This window comes from Dermacentor albipictus, chromosome 1, assembly GCF_038994185.2.
Source record: "Dermacentor albipictus isolate Rhodes 1998 colony chromosome 1, USDA_Dalb.pri_finalv2, whole genome shotgun sequence".
NCBI lineage: Eukaryota > Metazoa > Arthropoda > Arachnida > Ixodida > Ixodidae > Dermacentor > Dermacentor albipictus.
Window position 1 is genome coordinate 452,878,943 of NC_091821.1, and position 21,009 is coordinate 452,899,951.

Sequence of the window (21,009 nt, forward strand, 5' to 3'; positions counted from 1 at the left end):
CTTAAAACCACTCTTACTGAACTAATTAATCGATTCGTCCCTCTAACAAAAATAGCCTGCACCCCGACAGCCCCGTGGTTTACCGTAAAGCTTCGGCGCCTCAATAATAAGAAAAAGCGTTTATATCGTAAAGCCGATAAAGCCCGCGACTCAGATTCCTGGCACCGTTATAAGACCTGCGATAAGCAATATCAGTCACTGCTAAAATCATCTAAACGACATTTCTTTGCCAATGACCTATATTCTATGCTCACTAACAATCCTCAACGTTTTTGGCGCGTAATAAACCCGAAGAGCTATCCCGATTTAACACTAGTCGATGAGCACGGTGATATGGTCCACCACTCGGAATGTGCTGATTTATTGAATAGTGCATTTTCATCTGTATTCACACAGGAAGACACCATATCTTCACCAACCCTTGACAATCTCATTAACATATCAATGCCAGAAATAATTATTAGCGAAGCAGGTATTTCTTCTTTACTAAATAAACTTAAAGTTTCTTCCGCCTCTGATCACACTGGCATTAATAATAAAGTATTAAAGCATTTGTCACCTAGTTTATCACCTATATTATGTGCACTCTTCTCGCAGTCTTTATCAACTAACACTATTCCGCACGATTGGAAGGTGGCAAAAGTCATACCCATTTTTAAGTCCGGAGACCGAACTCACCCATTAAATTACCGCCCCATCTCCTTAACTAGTACTATTTGTAAATTACTTGAACACATCTTGTATACTGAAATCATTAACTACTTAGAAGAGCACAAAATTATTGATTACCAACATGGCTTTCGTCGTGGCTATTCATGCGAAACACAGTTAGCCGGCTTTTTACATGATATACATTCATACCTAGACCTAGGATTTCAAGTTGATGCCATCTTCCTGGATTTCTCGAAAGCTTTCGATCGCGTTGCTCACCATAGACTAATACTGAAGCTAATGAACCTTAACATACACCCAACCGTTATTGGATGGATTAAGGATTTCCTCTCATCCAGAGTACAATATACGTCTGTTAACAACAGTAATTCCTCTTATACCAAAGTAACCTCCGGTGTTCCGCAGGGCAGCGTTCTTGGCCCTTTACTTTTCTTAATCTATATTAATGACCTGCCTAACTGTGTGTCTTCCCACATCAGACTTTTTGCCGATGACTGCGTAATATATCGAGTAATTTCATGCGACAATGACACAGATATTCTTCAAACCGATCTTAACGCTATTAACACATGGTGTTCAACATGGTTGATGACTCTTAATACAGCTAAAACGAAGTTATTATCATTTGCTAGGCGCAACCACCGTATTCCAACATCGTATGTAATATCTAACAACATAATTGAACTTACAACTTCATATAAGTACCTTGGTGTTCACTTACAGTCTGATCTAACGTGGCATCATCACATCCGCCTGACGTTGGCATCAGCTAACCGCTCTTTAGGCCTCCTCAAACGCAACCTTAAGCATGCTCCAGCTAAACTACGCAGACTAGCATACATCACATTAATACGCCCCAAAATCGAGTATGCATCAGCCATCTGGGATCCTTTTCAAACATATATCGCCCAAGAAATCGAATCACTGCAAAACCGCGCGGTCCGTTTCATTTTTTTCTGATTATTCACCCTATACTAGCATTTCAGCACTAAAAGCTCGCGCTCAGCTTGACGACTTATCTCATCGCCGCAGAATTGCCCGCCTCTCACTGCTGCACAAACCTTATCATCATCCGCACCTTCACCGTATCTTCGAACCAGCGACAGCCTTCTTTCCACGCACAGACCATATCTTCAAGATAAAACGCATCAGTTGTCGCTCAGTTACCTATGCTAACTCCTTTGTTCCCCGTACAATTGTTGCATGGAATAACCTACCATCACACATTGCCACTCAAACCGATTTCGCATCCTTTCAGGAACTATTACGCAATAGTTACGTGTAAATATCCATCATGTACCGTTTCTTCATACGTTGTTCAGTGTATATATTGTTTTGATCATTTGTTTTACCATTCTGCGTGCACATTGTACAAGTCAATTCATGTCTTATTAATTTGTTAACGTGACAACTGACGCATTTTTGAGCAACACCCCGTTTTACTTCTTTTACATTGTACCTATTTTATTCCCTTAATTTATTTTTTTCAGACAGTTTTGTATTTTCTGAGTTTCACTTGCCTAATGTATTTCGTATATTGTTTTACTTGTGTATTTTGCTAAATATCGTACTTTTGTATAACTTTTGTGTTTTCTTTTGTAAAATTTTGTATAACTTTTGTGTACTTCAGTTGTTGTTTTTTTTCCGTAACGCGCAAAGCTCACATCTTTTTCATGTATCTGTACCCCCTATGTAATACCCCTTCGGGGGCCTTTAGGGGTATTATGAAATAAATAAATAAATAAAAATAAAGTCACAAAGCCCGCATGTTGGTTTCATTGTCTTGCTAAAAACTACTTCACTGTGTCTACTAAGGTACAGCGTAGGTAAAAAAAAAGTAAACGTAAGCAAATGCCTCCGCTAAATTCTTATTACATTACGAAGGTTAGAAAAATAACCTACAGAAATTTACTTTCAAATACTGAGAGAAAATTTGCTTTCAATGTGCCTATCTTAAAGACGGTATTGCGCGCTTAGAAAAGGCGAGGAAAAAAGGAGACACGGTCACACGGGCGCCACTCCCAATAATGAAGTTTGCTTCCTTGACAGAGCCGAACAAAAGTGCCTTCGCACGCACCTCACCGACCACGTAAACCACGTTGACACCAGGCGACGAGATAACAAGATTGAGCGTACAAACAACAAGAATGAAAATGTAGTTACAGATGCGCAAACATTTAAGTTCTTTGTCGGACAACGCCAAGGAAATCTTGCTAATACAGGAACCACCGAGATAGTCAACCTGCTCACTCAGCAAGACTCCCGTAGCGTTGCCCTACAAAGAACTGAATTCTATGCGCATGTGTAACTAAATTTCATTCCGCCTGTTTGTACGCTCTATCTTGTCATCCTGCTGCTCCCCGGTGGCAACGTAGCTCACGTGGTCGACCACGGATATTCAAAGGCACTTTTGTTCGACTCTGTCAAGGAATTAAACTTCATTGTTGTGAGTAGCGCCCGTGTGTCTCCACATTTTTCCCTCGTCGTTACAAAGCGCTCAACTACCGTCATTCAAGGTTTTCGCCACAAGCCCATTTCGCCACACTTGTATTAACACAACTACACGCTCTATAAGACGCGTAATTCACTGAGCAGCGCCATATGTACGAAATCTCTTTGCGAAAAAATTCACACGCAAATCTAAGGGTGCAACAAAACAGGCAGCGCACTTAACATACGACATGTCATGACCGCGAGAAGGATCAGATAGAACGACAAGAAAAAAGAGAAGCGCGATCAATTTATATCATGACCGCACATCATGGTTCTGTAGTCTAGGTATAGTCTCAGGGCAAATTCTTGCACACCCCTTCAGGGCAGCGTCCTTTTCCAGGCGTTTGCTACAAAACCGACAAGTGCAACCGCGTTCGCCCGCCACCCCGCCGTCAAAGAAATGTCAATGTCCATATTACAGATGTGATATTGTCTTTATTTAGATAACCCGCCGTGGTTGCTCAGTGGCTATGGTGTTGGACTGCTGAGCACGAGGTCGCGGGATCGAATCCCGGCCACGGCGGCCGCATTTCGATGGGGGCGAAATGCGAAAACACCCGTGTGCTTAGATTTAGGTGCACGTTAAAGAACCCCAGGGGGTCAAAATTTCCGGAGTCCTCCACTACGGCGTGCCTCATAATCAGAAAGTGGTTTTGGCACGTAAAACCCCAAATATTATTATTATTATTATTCTTTATTTAGATACTAATTAAGGAAACGGGACCAAAGAAAAAAATTGCGAAATAAGTAGTTCTACTTGCGGCGAGGCAAGGCCAGCAGCATTCGCATGTCCATAGGGCAGCTGCGTGGATTCCAGTGCGGTAAAGCATGCGAAGCCGTCAGTGCTCACGGCTTCACCTGTTGCACCGCACCGGCAGCCAGCATCCGAACGTAAAGAAACTGTGTCCCTATCCGCAATGCCGGCACGCCTCGGGAGAAACGCGCACAACACGAGCAAAGTGACTTCTCCACCGTAGTGCCTAGGCAGTGTCCGATATCTATGGAGCCCCCACATTTTCTCTATCGCACCCTCTATTACTGGCGCACGCGCACAAACGTCCGACACCTCAGGGATTCCATAACTACAATGTTTAGCGCAAAACAGCGGACACTAGAAAGACGACAGGACAAGGCGCTTAGAACAGCTAGTTCCGGAGATGACACAGACACACGAAACTCAGGGCCCACAGCAGAAGAAAGATAATTCAGGACAATGCATTGGCGGGCTTGTTATGGATTCGCACCAACTAGCCCGCCAACGAACTGTGCCTCAGGAAATGCCACGTCCCGCTGTACATACTATAGAAATTGTAAAGTCACGCCCGCGACACCCGGAGTAAAACACGCGCCCCCCCATCCCTCCCTACCCTCCTCGCGGAGCGTTGCGCGCGTCGGAAGCGGCGCGCTTCCGCCCCGCTCTCCTCCTTTGCGTGCCCTAGACTGAGCTGCGATCGCCGCCTCACCCTCGCACGCTTTCAGTGGCACATGCAGCATACGGCCCTCGGCGACGATTTTATAGCTCTTGGACTTTATACAAAACCTCACGGTGACAGCGACGGCAAAAATGCGCCAGGAGTGTACATATAATTGATGTCACAATAAAAATAAAGCAAGTCTTATGACCTTAATCATTCCATCGCTAAACTAGTCGGCGCCTTCTGCCATAGAAAGAAAGCTGTTCTCGGTACCTAATACTCTACCCGCCATGGTTCCTCAGTGGCTGGGGTGTTGGGCTGCTGGGCACGAGGTCGCCGGATTGAATCCCGGCCACGGCGGCCGCGTTTTCATGGGGGCGAAATGCGAAAACACCCGTGTGCTTAGATTTAGGTGCACGTTAAAGAACCTCAGGTGGTCGAAATTTCCGGAGTCCTCCACTACGGCGTGCCTCATAATCAGAAAGTGGTTTTCGTACGTGAAACCCCATAACTTAATAATTTAACCTAGTACTCTCCCAGATACTTCGCCGAACGCGCTTGAATATTGCTCCGCTTCTCTGCAGGTACGCAGCACTATTCGCCACCACCTCCAGCGCTGGCGGACGGCTCGCGCCCTGTGCGCCGAGCAGAAGCGACAGGGGCTCAAGTACCGCGTCGGTTGCCGCCGGCCGTCATCGTGCGCCGTCTCCAGTGTGGGAGCGGGAACAGCGACGCACGGGGACACGGGGCGGCTCTACAAGGGACGGGCGCCCCGATCGAGCTGCATCAGCTTCGCCTCGACAACGTCCACGGTTGCTCCGCATGCCGGCTACCTAGGTCCGGCGCACCGCTTCAGCAACGGTGCCTTTGGGCCGACGGCAAAAGACGACGCTGTCTAGGGCAGCTGGTGGCGGGATTGCGAGCCCTGACTTCTGAGCTTTAACACGCCTGTTTTCTACCAATTTAACTCCAAATCTGACCAGGACTAGTTTGTAACACTGTTCTTGTTATGTCAGGTGTAAGAGTGAGAGGAAAGTCTCTCTCAAGAGAGATACGAGAAAGAGATCTGGGCCTCGTGGATCTAACAACAGTACCGTCTGACTGCATTGCCGCAAGGTGCGCGATCATAAGCAAGAAGTGAACTAAATACAGCATTAGATAAAAAAACTTCTTTTTTTAGCAATTTTCGTGAACGTATAAACAAATAAGAAGAAGAAAAAGAATGACGAGAAAGAAGTAAAAAGAGCTGTTAATCAGTGAGGAGGATTCAACAGCCCATACAGACAGTGGAGAAATAAAAAAACATCGCTACGATGGTGCTCTGAAGGGGGGAACACATCGTCCTCTTGGGATTGCTAGTGCACAATACTCGTGGTGCCGTGGTAGTTTGTGTCAAGCTCCCGCAGTGTTTTACATTTTTACTTATATACTCCACGTCTAAACCACCAAAATTGCTACAAACAGCTAAAATAATAGCTGCTTTGCCTTGTTTAGAACTTCAGAGTAAATTGCTTTGCGCAAATAGAATAAATTTGTTATTCATGTGAAAATTGCCGAAAAAGATGTCAACGAAAAGATAAGAATACACAGACTTTGCTCGATCAATTATCAAGAGTAAAGTTTTTCTACCGAACAAGAAAGACTGGCCCAATAAATTGAAACCTAGAAACAATAACAAATTGTTTGTTGACGTTTCATGATTTCATGTCCTGTGCAACGGGACACATTAGAGATAGGCAGTACAGTGCTGTAAATTTTGCTGGCAGTGGTCCAGTGTCACTCACTACGGATTGATGGCATCGTAGAAAGCGAAATTATTCGAAATGGAAACATGTGATAAAAAGCAATTTCTAGCAACAGCTCCTAATATTACGGCAAGACTGAAAGCACCAGATTTTCCACCTGTGCTTATAGCTAAGTTTCTTTCATAAAGCCCCCCTGAAATGCTTGTTATTGTTCTTTTTTCACTTCGTTACGACGCATTTGAACAATCCTATGGCTGTATTATTTCTGTCTAATGCAGACTACGCACTTTACACATGCGAATGAAATGTGCTCAAGCTTTTGCCAGAAAGCAATTTCCTTTTGTTCCGTGGCGTTGTTTCACCCATGTGTGCTTTCAGCTCATCTGCTGACAGATTTTCCCGCACAACTATAAATCATGACTTAGCCTTCGATTTCGCAATAAGTGATTATTTTGCTAGTATTTTCTGACTAATGAAATTATCTTGTTCAAAAGTATTTTCAGTCCACTGGCTAAAATGGAATGGGCTGATAGTTTTTAACGCATTGGCCGAGCTAGTGTCGTTCACCATTCTGAAAAGGGCTATGCTGGGCTCTGTAACTGTTGAACCACTTCGTCTTTCTCACTGCTCAAAGAGTGTGACATCCCTCTAGAAACAGGGCGATTGTCTTCAACAGTGGCGATGCCCGGGTGCCGATTATATGAAACAAGGTTTTCAATATTCGCTTGGGTTAACGTTTCTCATGGTATTGAGATGAACACATGCTTCATTCATATGCATGAGCATGGAAGTTTACGACACAATATAAGAAAAATGAGAGTTGCCATGAACTCGTGCGCGACGTTCTGCAGATTTTTCAAAATGGGTGCTTAAAGTTTCTGCGAAGAGACATGCTATAGCTGTGAACGCCCTACGTCCCTTTGCGCTTGGCATTGCGCTGGTAAAGGTATATCTTCTCTGAAAGTGCCAGGCTTCAGGACTCTGCATGTTATGCTCCTGTGGCGTGCTGCTTTATCAACAGTTTAAGATTCAATTCCGTGTTGCGCCTTGTCATTCCAGTGACATCTCATCGAAATGACTTAGCGTGAATTGTTCATGGTTGTAGCGCTGTGGAGTATGAAGTTTAGGGAGCTAGTGATGGTCACAATGAAGGTGAAATGTTTCCGTGCTTTCGCGTCCTTGTCAATGAAATGCGTGTTTTAACTTCACTTTATATAAAGTGACTACCTCCTTTCGTACTTAACGATTCGCTGAGCTTTGATCTTTAATAACCTGTGCTCGATTTCATTTCGCCTATCATTCATTGAAGCGCACCAGACTTCGGGCAATACTGCCCGTGTGCAAGATATTTTTTATCATAAATCACAGGAGTGACTAGCCTCCCAGTCTAATTTGCATATTTACTTATTTATTTCCTCTCTCAAAATTCTAATCCCGCTTTAAAGCGGCTTGCAGTGCTCCTATCGATATGTGTGTACATCAGATGTAGCAAAAAATTAGGACAATAACTTTAAACTGCCATTTAAACCTAATTCAATACTTTTTCGCAGAGCGTATTGGAAAATACGCCGATATATGGTTAATAGTGATGGTTCCACCGTAGAAGTGCATCGTCTCATTATGACGCAGTATTTTCATCTGATCGACAAGAGATGTCAGCTGCCGCCCACAGCCTTCAACAATCAGCACCTGATGAAGGTGAAAAGCGTGTCCAAGTATTCTATTGCCTTAGTGCAGTACGCGCCATCCACATATGGCTCTACTGGTTGAAAGCAGACGATTCTCGTTCGGATGTCTCGTGAAAGCGTTCATGAGCTTCACGGAACCAGCGGCCATGCTTAAAATAACCTATAATATTTTACGAAAACATATTACCAAGGTACGTTGACACACCATACAAGTCATTGGCCGATGTACTGTAATGTCTCTGTAAGTATTCATTTTTTCTTTTACTTTCGCGCACTTCTGCAGTCGCTCGAATGGGGTTCCACCTGCTTTAGCACTTGGATCGACCAGCCATGAAGGGTTGATGGGAAGCAAGTAACTGAGTCGAGCAAAAGTAATGCTTTCATTGCACCGGCCATATTCTCTACACTGCGTAGTTTACCGACCAATACATAAGCGATAATACTGTGAGAAGTGGTATCCACATTCTTATGAACAGGGGTATTTATTGCTTCTTAGGTGTTGTACAATTTTCCTGGGGTGAAAAAGTTCCAACAGAGCGCTAAAACCAAACATGTCCTACACTGAAAAAGAAAATGCTCTTACTAAAGAATTGCATTACCTCATCCTTCACCGCCGTTGCGGCTCCCTGGCTATGGCAAACAGTTTCCCTATAGATATAATACGGAAGATATTTTTAAAACATTGATTAGCATTCCAGAAAAGCTAATTTTGTGGAGTGTTATTTAATAATAATAATAATAATAATAATAATAATAATAATAATAATAATAATAATAATAATAATAATAATAATAATAATCCGATTATTATTATTATTATTATTATTATTATTATTATTATTATTATTATTATTATTATTATTATTATTATTATTATTATTGAATGATCACATGACGTATCTTTGCGGCAGGCTCAGAAGTGTTTCCTCGCTGCTTTTTAATATTAAATCCATTGTTCCGATGCCTGTAAAAATCACTATCATGCACGCCTTAGCATACAGTGTGTTACGTTATGGCATTACATTGTTCGGGTTTTGCTCATCTCGATGGTTTTGTCGAATTGACAGTATTCTAAAAAATATGTTGAAGTCCATTGTTTATAACTCTTCCTCGGCCGACAATGTGAACTTATTTATACATCTGGGTCTTCCGTCATTTCAAACTTTGTTCACTCAAACGGTTGTGGTGAGACATTTTTGGAACCCTGATTTCAAACAAGAATATGTTGCTCCCCGTGCACTGCGGAAAACATTGCGTTTTGTAGTACCGCACTGCAACACAAGATTTGGTAAGGCTAGTAGGTATGCTTATGTCCCAAGAATATTCAATGATCTTCCTGATCATATATTTACTGCAACTTCGAAACGAAACTTGAAAAAAATGTTGAAGGCACTGTAAGATATGTATAATACTGCATTTCTCTTTTCTTGTATTTCTTTTGTCACTGATTTCAGCTGATTTTCTGTTTCATTTTGTGTGATGAACTTCACGACATTTTCATTTCTGTACATGTTGCCATTTTGACTTTGTTTGCCGACATGCCGGGCCAAGTCACGCAAGCCACTTCGTTGGCTTTGACGGGCCTGCCTTCTGATGTACGATTATTGTAAGATGGCAACAATAAATATTATTATTATTATTATTATTATTATTATTATTATTATTATTATTATTATTATTATTATTATTATTTACCATAGCAAGGTTCCTACGTCTTAGTCTATCTGCGTCCACCGAAATTAGAAATTTAGTCACTCACCAAGAAGTTGTCTTGTTCTTTATCGATGCGCTTTATCGACAACTGTGTAATAACAAGCATATTCAGTGAGGTGTCATAGAGTGAATAACTCCTACTTCATGCAAAAATAACTTTTATTCAGCTGCGCTTTTAATTAAGCGGCCAACGAGGTTTCCAGAAATGTCGCAATGGAAGCTGTATCGCATCCGTCAATGACCAATGAGCGATCATGCGGCCACCCAGCTGGGGGGAAGCGAATTAATGTCTTTTCCTACTTCTGTACTATGTTATGTCACTAGCACATTTCCAATTATCTTCAAACCAAAATATGGAAGTTGTCATGAGAATTCTGTGTGAAATGCATGTTTACAAACATTACAGTCGTCACATAAATATGTTTTCAAGCTATGTGAAATGACTGTGTACAAGAGAAGGAAAATATATGTAAATAAACGCTTTCAAAATGCTCAAATAAAGCACCGTCTCATTTTTCTACTTAAGTAATGGATGGGGTAACCTGGTATATGTTCACCACCTGCAAATTCGATTCTACTGCCAAGGCGTGAAATCTACAGGCGAAATAAAGTTGGAATGACGTAATCCTTTCATTCAAATTGTTACCATCCTAACAGTGGTCGTATTGTGTGGGTTTATGATTGGTTTAACAGTTATAATCGATAAATCGGGCTACCTAGTAGCGTCGTGTTAAAATGCCTCGAAAGCATAAATACAGAAAAAATTTCTCGCCTTTAGCTTAGTTCGAAACAACATCACCACGACAGGCATACAGGTGCTCTACCACGGCTACCCAGCCGTTCTTGTCTTAATAAATAGGCTGCAGGAAATGGAGGAAATCCTACACAAATATAACATTGTTACATATAAAGGCTCAAAACTCAGATGAAGACAAACGTGAGCCTAACAAGTGCATCCTGCTTCTACGCAGCAGACACTATACGTGGATAGCTGCAGCTTCGCTAAAATAGAAAATATAAAAGCCATGTAGATTGCTGTCTTTCTGCATTGCGATTACACTGTAGATCCCGGCGGACTGTATAGGTTCAAGTAAAACTCTTGCTTCGGCTAGTTGGTTCATGCTTGAATGTGTAACAAGTAAGGCGCAATAGACCAGCACCGAAGAAGACCACAAACGACAGGACCGGCGCCGGTCCTGACGCTTGTGTTCTTCTTCCGTCCTGGTGTATTGCGCCTTGCTCGTTACACATTCGGGCTGCATAGACCGAGCGCAATGAACATGTTATTCGGAAGACCAGCGGTATCCTTCACAGTATAATGCTGGGGCCACGTAACGTAAAACTATTCCATTGTAATTTTTGTTCCAGTCTCGCGCGTGCAAACTTACGTAACAGCCAACGCAAGCGTCGCGTATTGACCCGCACCGTTGTTTTAACCGCCGAATGAGATCTCCTTTTTTATAGGAGGTCACTTTTGTTTACCTTTAAAAGCGTGGAGCATTGCCTACCTTGACAGTTCTTTTTTAAATCTAAATGGTTGACAAGAGGTCTAGACTGCGATGGAGTGGGTTTAGGTTTCGTTGGGGCCGAGCTAGTCCCGTGAAACTCGATAACGTGCAAGCATAGTGGTGCCACTGCCTGCGAGTGGTGCGCTTCCCCTTCCTTCGCTTGCTCTGGCAGGCCAGACATTGTGGCGACGGGTATCGTAAAGTTAAGAATGCCGCAAAAAGACAAAACTGCTGAAAGAGCTCGACAACGTTATACCGTCACGTATATACTTTTAAAATATACTGAAATAAATCATCCTCGCCCACAGCTAAGAGTAGCGAGCGCTAGAGCGAGCGGCAGGCAGGCGTTTTCCACTCACACGGACAGCTGGGCTAGGCGGAAAATTGAAAATGCGCGCATTTCCCGTGCATTAAATGCATAGGAAAAATTAAGAGAAGAGGCAAGACGCAAGGACAGCGTTCTATTGTCTCTGCGTTTTTCCTGGTCTCCTAATTTTTACTATTTCGTTAAAGTGCTGGAAATGCACCAGAAGTCTGCGCCTTTCAGAATGAGACCACGTCCGGCAATTCCGCAAAAATAAGCTTTGCTCGGCATATTGTTACATCTTTACTGCGTCTACATCCTTTTGACAGAGGAAGTTCTCGCGTTTTTATGACTTCGCGTGACCGACAGGCTTAGGGGGCACTGCGCGAAAGAAATTTAAACCAGTAGCGGAAGGGTAATGGTGAAATAGGTGCAACAGAGCAAATATGATTTTTTCACTGCTCACCATGATCATGCATAATCAGTGTGTACACGTTCTATCAAATGAGAAATTTCCGCAGTTTTAGTGACATCGTGTGACCGACAGCTGAAATGGACTTTGCCCAAAAGTTTTGGCCTGGTCATGAGGTGCTAATGGCTGAATTGAAATAGAAACAGAGTGATATAGCTTAATTTTATAACGCCCCTGAGCAGGGATGGTGTGGCGATGACATTTCAATGCTGCTCCTTCCAACGATTGATCAGTGATCCGATTGGCGTCCCCCGACCCTGTGTTGCTACTGGGATTAGTCTGCTGGGAACGGCGGATGGTAAGAAGGGAATGCAGCATGGGAAACAAAATTATGCATTACGCCGGCCCTAGTTGAGTATGAAATGATGCAATCGTAGTTTTTAAGCGTTCGTCGAAGAATATGGTTAAAAAGAAAAACAAATATATTTACACTGGCACTGCACTCACACTTGTACGTAGCATTACACTTCGACACTGTAAATCGCCAGATTTTCCCACCTCGTAGTTATATTGACTGGACCCTATTATGAAACTCGGTGAAATAAACGCAGTTCACCGCCTCTGGTTGGGCGTCATATTAACGAACGATAATTAATTCCTTATCAGAATGGCCAACAGTGCAGCATGCAACTCTTGCCGACGTGATGAGACTAAAACACATTCTGTGCCATTTTCCAAAGTATAAATCTGAACTACGTATTCTTAATATTAGTCTGATCTGCTCAAACGATGAAGCGTTCGCGGCAGCTGAGATCCTGGGACGAAGGCCACAGACCACTAGTGAGCACAAGGCCACCAAGGCACTGACGCACTTTTTTCAAGACAACTGGACTATACGAGCATTTTTGAGTGAACATTCACCGCGAGTGCACGCATACGTGAATGACCGTCTATATGTGGGTGAGTATGCAATAGCTCCCCTCTTTCTCTCCTTCTTATCTTCCTTTCCGCCCTTTCGCACTTATAGGGTAGCCAACCTGGTGGATACTAGCTTTTCCAACCATCATCAGCCTATATTAATGCCCGGTGCAGGATGACGGCCTCTCCCTGCGATCTCGAATTATCCCTGTCAAGCACCAAGTGATTCCAACTAGCACCTACGAATTTCCTTATTTCATCACCCACCTAATTTACTGGTGCCCTGGACTTCCCTTCTCTTGGCACCCATTCTGTAACTTTGATGGTCCATCGGTTTCCCATCGTAAGCATTTCGTGGCGTGGGCAGGTCCAATTTTTCTCTTAATGTCAATTAGGATATCGCCTATCCCCTTTGCTCTCTGATCCACACCGTTATTTTCCTGTCTCATAACGTTACACTCAACATTTTTCGTTCCATCGCTCCTTGCGTGGTCCTTAAATTGTTCTCGAGCTTCTTTGTCAACCTTCAAGCTTGTGCTGCATATTTTAGCAAAGGCAGAATGCAATGATTGTGCACCTTGTTTTACAATATAGCGGTAAGATCTGACAATGCAAGCCGTATGTATTCCTACCCATTTTGAGTCTTCTGTAAATTGCCTTCTCACAATCAGGGTTCCCTGTGAGTAATTGACCTATATAAACTACTTAGTTTACAACTCTAGAGGCTCACTGGCGATTCTCAACTCTTCTTCCCTTGCCAGGCTATGTGAACATTATTTTGTCTTCGGCATAATAATCTTCGACCCCACTACTGCGGTTTCTCCGATAGGATCTTTAATCATTTGCTGTAATCATTCCGCAGTGTCGCTGAACCGGACAGTGTCATTTGGAAACCATAGGTTGCTGAGATACTCGCGTAGATCGTCCCTCCTAAGCCTTCTCTATTTAATAGTTTGAATAGTTCTTCCAAGCATGCAGTGAATAGCATTTAAGCTATTTTGTCTCTTTGCCTGAGCCCTTTCTTTGTAGGTAACTTTCTACTTTTCTTGTGGAGAACGCTACTTTCCTTCTAGTCTGGCCATCCTTTTTATACTCTAGAAAATGTTCCTCTTTGTTCTCGACACATGGGTCCAATCGCCAGTTAGTTGACGAAGGCAACTAACTGGCGATTTCACACTGGCATGTTCACGAAATTAGCAAGGTTTTAGCAGGAAGTGTTTCTGAGTGCAACGTCAAGAAAAAAATGTGGTGGTTTCGTCCGAATACGACGCACAGCAGGGTATATCAAGGTGCAGTGCAGCGCTCGAGCTCCACGCACGGTGTTCTAGTTATATACGGAGCCAACAAGCTCAATGCAGCACGCAAGACAACTTCTGATAAGTAGCTGATACAGCAACCTGGCCAATACCATATTTCTCAGAATGCTAGTGCTATGAGGAACACTTTCTAGAAGTACATATTTTGGGGTAGTGACTGTTAGTGTCATATAGTTACTGGGACTATATCGCCTAAGCGATGCTGAAAGGCAAGAATGACAAGGACAGGGTGCTATCGCTGTCACACCGTCCTGCAATATTTTACAGCCGGATGGTTCTCTTTTCTACCCTAGCACCGGACAGCACGCCGTCCTTGTCATTCATTCCTGTCCGCCTCGCTTAAAAGCTGTGGCCTAAGTAACAAGGGAAAATGTGTTTGTCAGCCCCTAAAAAAGGTATTAGATTGTTTAAGCTGGACACATGTTCCTACAATTTCGACCACACACGTGCGGTGATCTTGAGCGATCGCTTTTGCGATATTTCGCGAGACCCAGCCTACGAGAGCCACTGAGCTTCTTTCTCGCGTTTGCATGACCCTTGTGCGCACGCGTCCAGCGGCGGTTCTCGCGAAATCTCGTGAGAGTGAAACCATCTCCGAAAATGATCGCCCGACATTGCGTCCTTAGAACACTGACCATAATGCTGACCTGACTCCACTTCAAGGTCAGTTTAGTAGAGCGTAAAGGCGCATCCACTCGGCTTCGTTTTCCTTATTCTTTTTCATGCAAACGATCGCGGGGCGTTTGTCGAGACTTACAACTTTCTACGCATGTAGGTTTACACTGTGTGGCATGTGAAGTTTACACTGTGATAAGAGGACGCAGACGGCGGTGTTGACTGTTCGAGCACGGCTCTAGTGCCTGTTTACTCGCTATCAAAATGAAGTTCTTGTAGTGCAATTGTCACTCTTTTGGAACATAACTCACTGTGGAATAAGCGTGTCTCTATCTTCTTTCACCCACTGACTGAAGGTTTCTACTAGTTTGGGCCACAGGGTAAGTGCTGGCTGCAGTATTGCTTAGTACACAGTTTGGTTTACTGAGTATGTGCGGCTCAGTACGTGCCCAAACAGGGAACTTCAGCGGCGTCGCCTATGTGATATTGGTATGATGTGGTCAAGAATTTGACGAAAAATCTTATAGCCTGATAAAAAAAATAGTATAGCAAATGTAACTCTCGTCGCGGACCAACAAATGGCAAAATTGATGTTTCCGTGCCCGTACAAAAAGCCGTACTGAAGAATGAAAAAAAAATCAAATTATGGGCGTTTACGTGGCGAAACCGCTTTCTGATTATGAGGCACGCCATAGTGGAGAACTCCAGAAAGTTAGATCACCTGTGGTTCTTTAACGTGCACCTAAATCTAAGTACACGGGTGTTTTCGCATTCCGCCGCCAACAAAATGCGGCTGCCGTAGCTGGGATGCGATCCCGCGACTTAGTGCTCAGCAGCCCAACACCAATTAAGATTGTGCGATATCTTGAATATCTGACAAAGGAACTTCGGATGTATGCGGAGAATATTGCTGTCCATTCTGTTAAGGGTGTTGTCAGTATAATATGAATGATGAGTGATTCGAGATCGAGCCATAATGACATTTTTCTGCTTGTGGCCCACACTTCTTGCGCGCTCCCGATAAATGGTGTGGCCACATGTTTTCAAGGGCAACATAAGGTGTTTGTCGACTTGTTTCCCTCCTTGAAATCATTCTGGTAAGGCTTAAATTCTTTGTTTAGCCTTCCAGTCTGGCGTTTGTACAAAAACTTGCCATCTGCACACGGTATCTTCGACGCGACGCCAGCAACTTCCATCCATCGGGGTAGATCATCCTTCACGTTGAGGACATCTTGTCTTAGTTAGCGGCTCAGCGTGCCCACTATATGCATAGGTTCCTTCTGCAAAATGCGTGAGTGCTTCACTTACCTGCGCCATATAATGTGCTACAGCAAGCACTTCCTTTTTTTTATTCGTTTTTTGGTGGAATCGTCGCTTTGAATGCTTCTGTTTGAGGTTAACTATTGAAGGCGGTTCTCGGTTTCTTCCGAATAAAGTACCCCGGGCACACATCTCGTCTGAAGTCATCGTGTATCTTTTTCCGTTCCGCTGAGGCATCCTTCCCAGAACACATTTGCACTGTCCAATTCACAAGTAACCTAACGACGCAACGTTTGTCAGAAGAATGGTGTACCGATTTTAGGTCGAGGTGCGTCAACTTGAAGTTTACTTTAGCCCGAATGCGAAGGTTTCTTGTGCACAGAAACAGGCAGGCAGCTTGAAAGCCGCTTCAGTAGTCTCAATGCCCCGAAAAATATTTGCTGGTGTTGCGTACAATAAAACATGCAGCTATTGCAAATTTTTGTATACATGTGAGACTGGAAAACTATGACTTGTGAAGCAGCACCTGAATGACGTCAAGAAGGGAAACACGTTGACCGAAGCCTTAGCAGAGCAATTTCGAGCATCAGGACACAGAATTTATTGGAACGACGCAAGCGTGTTGGTGTAATTGCTCCAATGTGTCATCAAATATTCGTTTGAGTCACTCATAATTCAATCTACTAAAAACGCTTTTACCAAAATGGATGGTCATCTCCACCCCATCCATGCGAAGTGACTTTGGGGCACATTCAAAAAACATAAATTGTTACATGAACGTTCATTTCACTTTACTTTTGTAAGCAAGGTCCTATATGCGCAAAAAAGAAGGCGAACTTCGTCGTTTATTGACAATTTCTATTATTTAGGATCATTTTATATTATTCAGTGGTATTGGTATGTGCGAAGTTTTGGCCAATACCTGGAAGGCATGCGCCAACGAGGCACAACGGATATGTAGTCCAAATATATTAAAGCGATGGCGCCTAACCCCCAACAGACGTCTCCACGTTGAGCACCACCACTTGATGAAGGGGCGTTGCAACGAAGTTGCAGCCAATATACTAGGTATACTACGGAGCTTGCACTGATGGCCAGTGAGTGCAATAGATACTGTGTCGTGGTATTATTTGTGTCGTGGTTGCCATTTCTGTCTTCGGTGGCAATATGGTGTGGTGCAATATAGATTGTCTTTATTGTAGTCACGTTAATGTCCGCATTCATCGAGTGATGTTTCCTGCCGGAATCGTTTGCCTTCAGGATTTGCATACATTCTACAAACTGTCCTAAGTAGATCTTGATTCGAATAACCTAAATAAGACACACGGGGTAAGGGATTCCAGAAAGCTTCAGCGAGTAATTCTTGCAGTAAATATAATCTGACCGCTGTGTTGTCACAAAGCTACGCAACAGTCGCATTGCACTAAGCACCGAAAACGTTAAGTTTTACTATGACTTTCCCAATTCACAAAAATGTTTCAACAGATCACATCAAGCGTAGCAGCGTAAAATATGAAAACGCTTAGTGCGCAAATGTGTCCTGCCGTCATTTGCGGCATACCAAAATATGTGGCGTACGCAACATTTTATGAAGGCTATAACTTATAGCCTTCCTTTTGTAGGCTGCGAAATGAATTTAAGGAGCCTCAACAAATGTAGTACTACATAATATGACATCCCTTTGTTTTCTTTGAAACTAATCGTGAAAGTTAACCAAGGGCATGCCGAGAAATGTAGACCGCACCTCTGTGCCTTCGCAGTCAGGCCGCAACTGGTCTAGGGCGTACTTCATAACTGCCAGATTAGCAATACGATAAAAAAAAATGGTGAACCACGCATGAATGTCAGTGGGGCGCCAACCAGGCGTGAGCTGGCATTGCCACCAGTGATGACCAAATGCCACCAACGCTAGGGCAAGTACTACGACCTCGCCTCCTAAAAAAAGAGGGTGTTCAAGTTCTAGCTGACTGATTTTTTTCAGATTTTACCATGCGCATACTTTAGGACAAAAGCAAAAGAATCCTTTGTTCAGCTTTTCTTTGTCCTTGTCCGAAAGTGCGCGCCCGTTAAGCCTATCTCAAGTCTCTCTCGTTTTAGTGGGTAAATACTAAAGCCCTTAAAGATGACGGAAGGCACAAGCCTACGAAGAAGTCGATGCTTAAAGATGCGCGCTTGTCAGTTCACAACACGTTGTTCCGTATTTCAAAAGGCGCTGCGCACTAAAAGAAATATGGAGCCTAAACTCGACCATCACTCCGCATCGTTCCCGAAGGCGAGAGTGTTAGTCACTCGCACTACAACCGACAGCATTACGCCGGGCCACTTGGCCTTGCGCCAACCCTGCAGCGACTGTACCTGTAATTTACTGGACTGAACTAGAAAATGACATTTTGCTACGCTTCCATGATCTCTGTAAGCACCACAAGCAAACGACCCGTTCAATGCATCAAAGTGGGCACTGGCTTTCCTATGTAGCCCGTTTGTGAAGACATCAGCTGGCTACCACTGGATTGTAGTTTGCACCCATACATTGTAACATAAGGCCTCGGTTTCTCACTGCGGCTGGTGTTCATTCTGTCATTTCTGTCGTACTGGCACTTCATTGTGCAAAGTCACGATGCTTCACGTATTAGTATCAGTGATGGTTTGAGCACGAGTTCAACTGTAATGTGTTGAAAAGCTCATATGCTTCATGGGTCTCCTTAGCACATTGGCACACCTTACCAACAGCCGATTAGACCTCAGTGAGCAGACCAATTGTATCGTAATTAACATGCTGAGATTAATGTATTTTGTGCTATGACCTACTCTGACAACTCCAAAATTCTTATAATTTTTTTTATAAACTCGCAAGGTACTTTGGCATTATTGCGACAGGCCATTATTTCGTCATCCTCTGACATCAAAACTAATTGCTGGGTGAGCCCATAAGACCTATTGTAGTAAACACTTCGTCATACAGAGCTCTCTCATCGTAAGCGCCAACAATTTATCGTTCGGTAGCCGTTTTTATTAGTTAATGATCGCCCTCGCTATGTGTTCGTATTGAAGAACAGCTTTCTGATCCTGGTTCCTGAAGTGAATAGTTTTGCCCTGCTTTTACAGGGTATTGCAACTATGATGCACCAACATTTAAAAATGTGCAAATGCACTGTAACTGGACATAATTAAGGTAATGTTGTATGCCGTCACTTCGAGATGCTCAGATTATTTTTTTGCATTTCGCCTAAATACATTATTAGCCTTAAGTAAATATTAAAGCTCTGAAATATGTGGTAATTAGACGAAAAGTGTTAGTGAGAAAATTGTAGAGCAACATAAAAAACTACCAATGCCGTTTTCTATAGCTCAAAACGTGCTAAATAAAAGAGTTTTCCCGAGCGCGAAAGAAGCCCGCAAATATTTTATTTTATTTATTTTTATTTAAAGAATCCTGCAGGCCAATTTGTCACTCAGGCAGAAGGGAATACGTTCATACAGTAATCTAATTAAATACGTTCAAAGAAAAGAAGTGCATATGAAACACATTGAATCCTATGAATCATATGAAATCAATCAAATTAAATAAGAATTATGGGTTTTACGTGCCAATACCACTTTCTGATTATGAGGCACGCCGTAGTAGAGGACTCCGGAAATTTTGACCACCTGGGGTTCTTTAACGTGCATTGAAATTTACGCATACGAGTGTTTTCGACCCCCATCGAGATGCGGCCGCCATGGCCGGGATTCGATCGCGCGACCTCGTGCTCAGCAGCCCAACACCATAGCCACTAGGCAACCACGGCAGGTTACACTCAAAGTACCTCGAGTGGTTAGTTTCCATTGTCTTTTCTTCAAATACATGTGTGTGTTCGGTAATGTAACATATTCGATTGTTATGTTATGTTGTTATGTAACATATTTGATTGATTACTGGAATTTAGCTATATATGCTTACGTTCCAAAGCCAGAATCTGGCATTGGTATATAATAAGGGGGTGGAGCAATGGAGCAGAGGTAGAAGAGACCAGCATCACTTTTTCGTTACGTGGCATTCATTAACATGAGCGTAATTATTAGAGCACAAGTGTTTGTGTAGTTGTTACCCATGGGAATGCGGGCGCCAAATGAGGAACGCAATCCGTGTCCTCGTGCTTCGCGCAAGGCACCATGCGCCTGCGTATTTGTAGTTGGGAGTAGATTTTCCGTGTTTGGACAAAGGTGCAGCTGTAAAGTACACAATTTCACTTTAGCGGTCATTAGAAACGCAGCGGTAGACAAATGAAGCAGCGCGACCGCTTTCTCGGCAACGTCACAAGCCGCACACGTCCGTGTGACTTCAAGAAGAAACGCTCAGCCGTCCTTTATCATATCAGTGGTGCATTCAAATTCAAGATGCCTAGCTTCTTTAAAATCCTAAAGCATCGCCCTCCTCTCCGCGAATACCTGCCAGAAGGTGAACATCACTCTCTTTATCCTCAAAAAATAAATGATAAGTTATGTTCGTGAAATAAATAAAGACGTTCCACAACACTACGTTTTGCGAAAGTATAACGCAAAGTGAGAGTGGCATGCCCTTATCTTCCATTGGACTCACCTTAAGTGCATCCTAAGTAAGAGCTGCGATTACGAACATCCTCGGCGCAGCGAACATTGCCGCCTGACGGTTGTCACTCCGAAACTATAACAATAGGCGCTATGTTATTCTGACAGGCGGGGTGATCATGTTTATGTGTTACGGAATTTAAAAAAATCGACTCTAGATTACCTAATTTTAAGTCATTAAAAATCAAAATATGGCGTTTTACGTGCCAAAACCACTCCCTGATTATGAGGCACGCCGTAGGGGAGGACTCCGCAAATTTTGACCACCTCTGGTACTTTAACGTGCACCTAGATATAAGAACACGGGTGTCTTCGTGCCCAATGATATGTGGCCGCCGTGGCAGGGATTCAATCCCGCGACCT

At 43.3% G+C, this 21,009-nt stretch overlaps 1 protein-coding gene across 1 annotated transcript in view; it reads left to right on the forward strand.

Annotated features, from left to right (window-relative positions):
- Positions 1–21,009, forward strand: part of LOC139054374 (diuretic hormone receptor-like) — a 131,341-nt gene that overhangs the window by 93,021 nt on the left and 17,311 nt on the right. The window contains exons 13-14 of the mRNA XM_070531287.1: positions 397–472; positions 5,597–5,696. Of these exons, the coding sequence (XP_070387388.1) occupies positions 397–472; positions 5,597–5,696 (176 nt within the window). The remainder of the gene's footprint in view (positions 1–396; positions 473–5,596; positions 5,697–21,009) is intronic.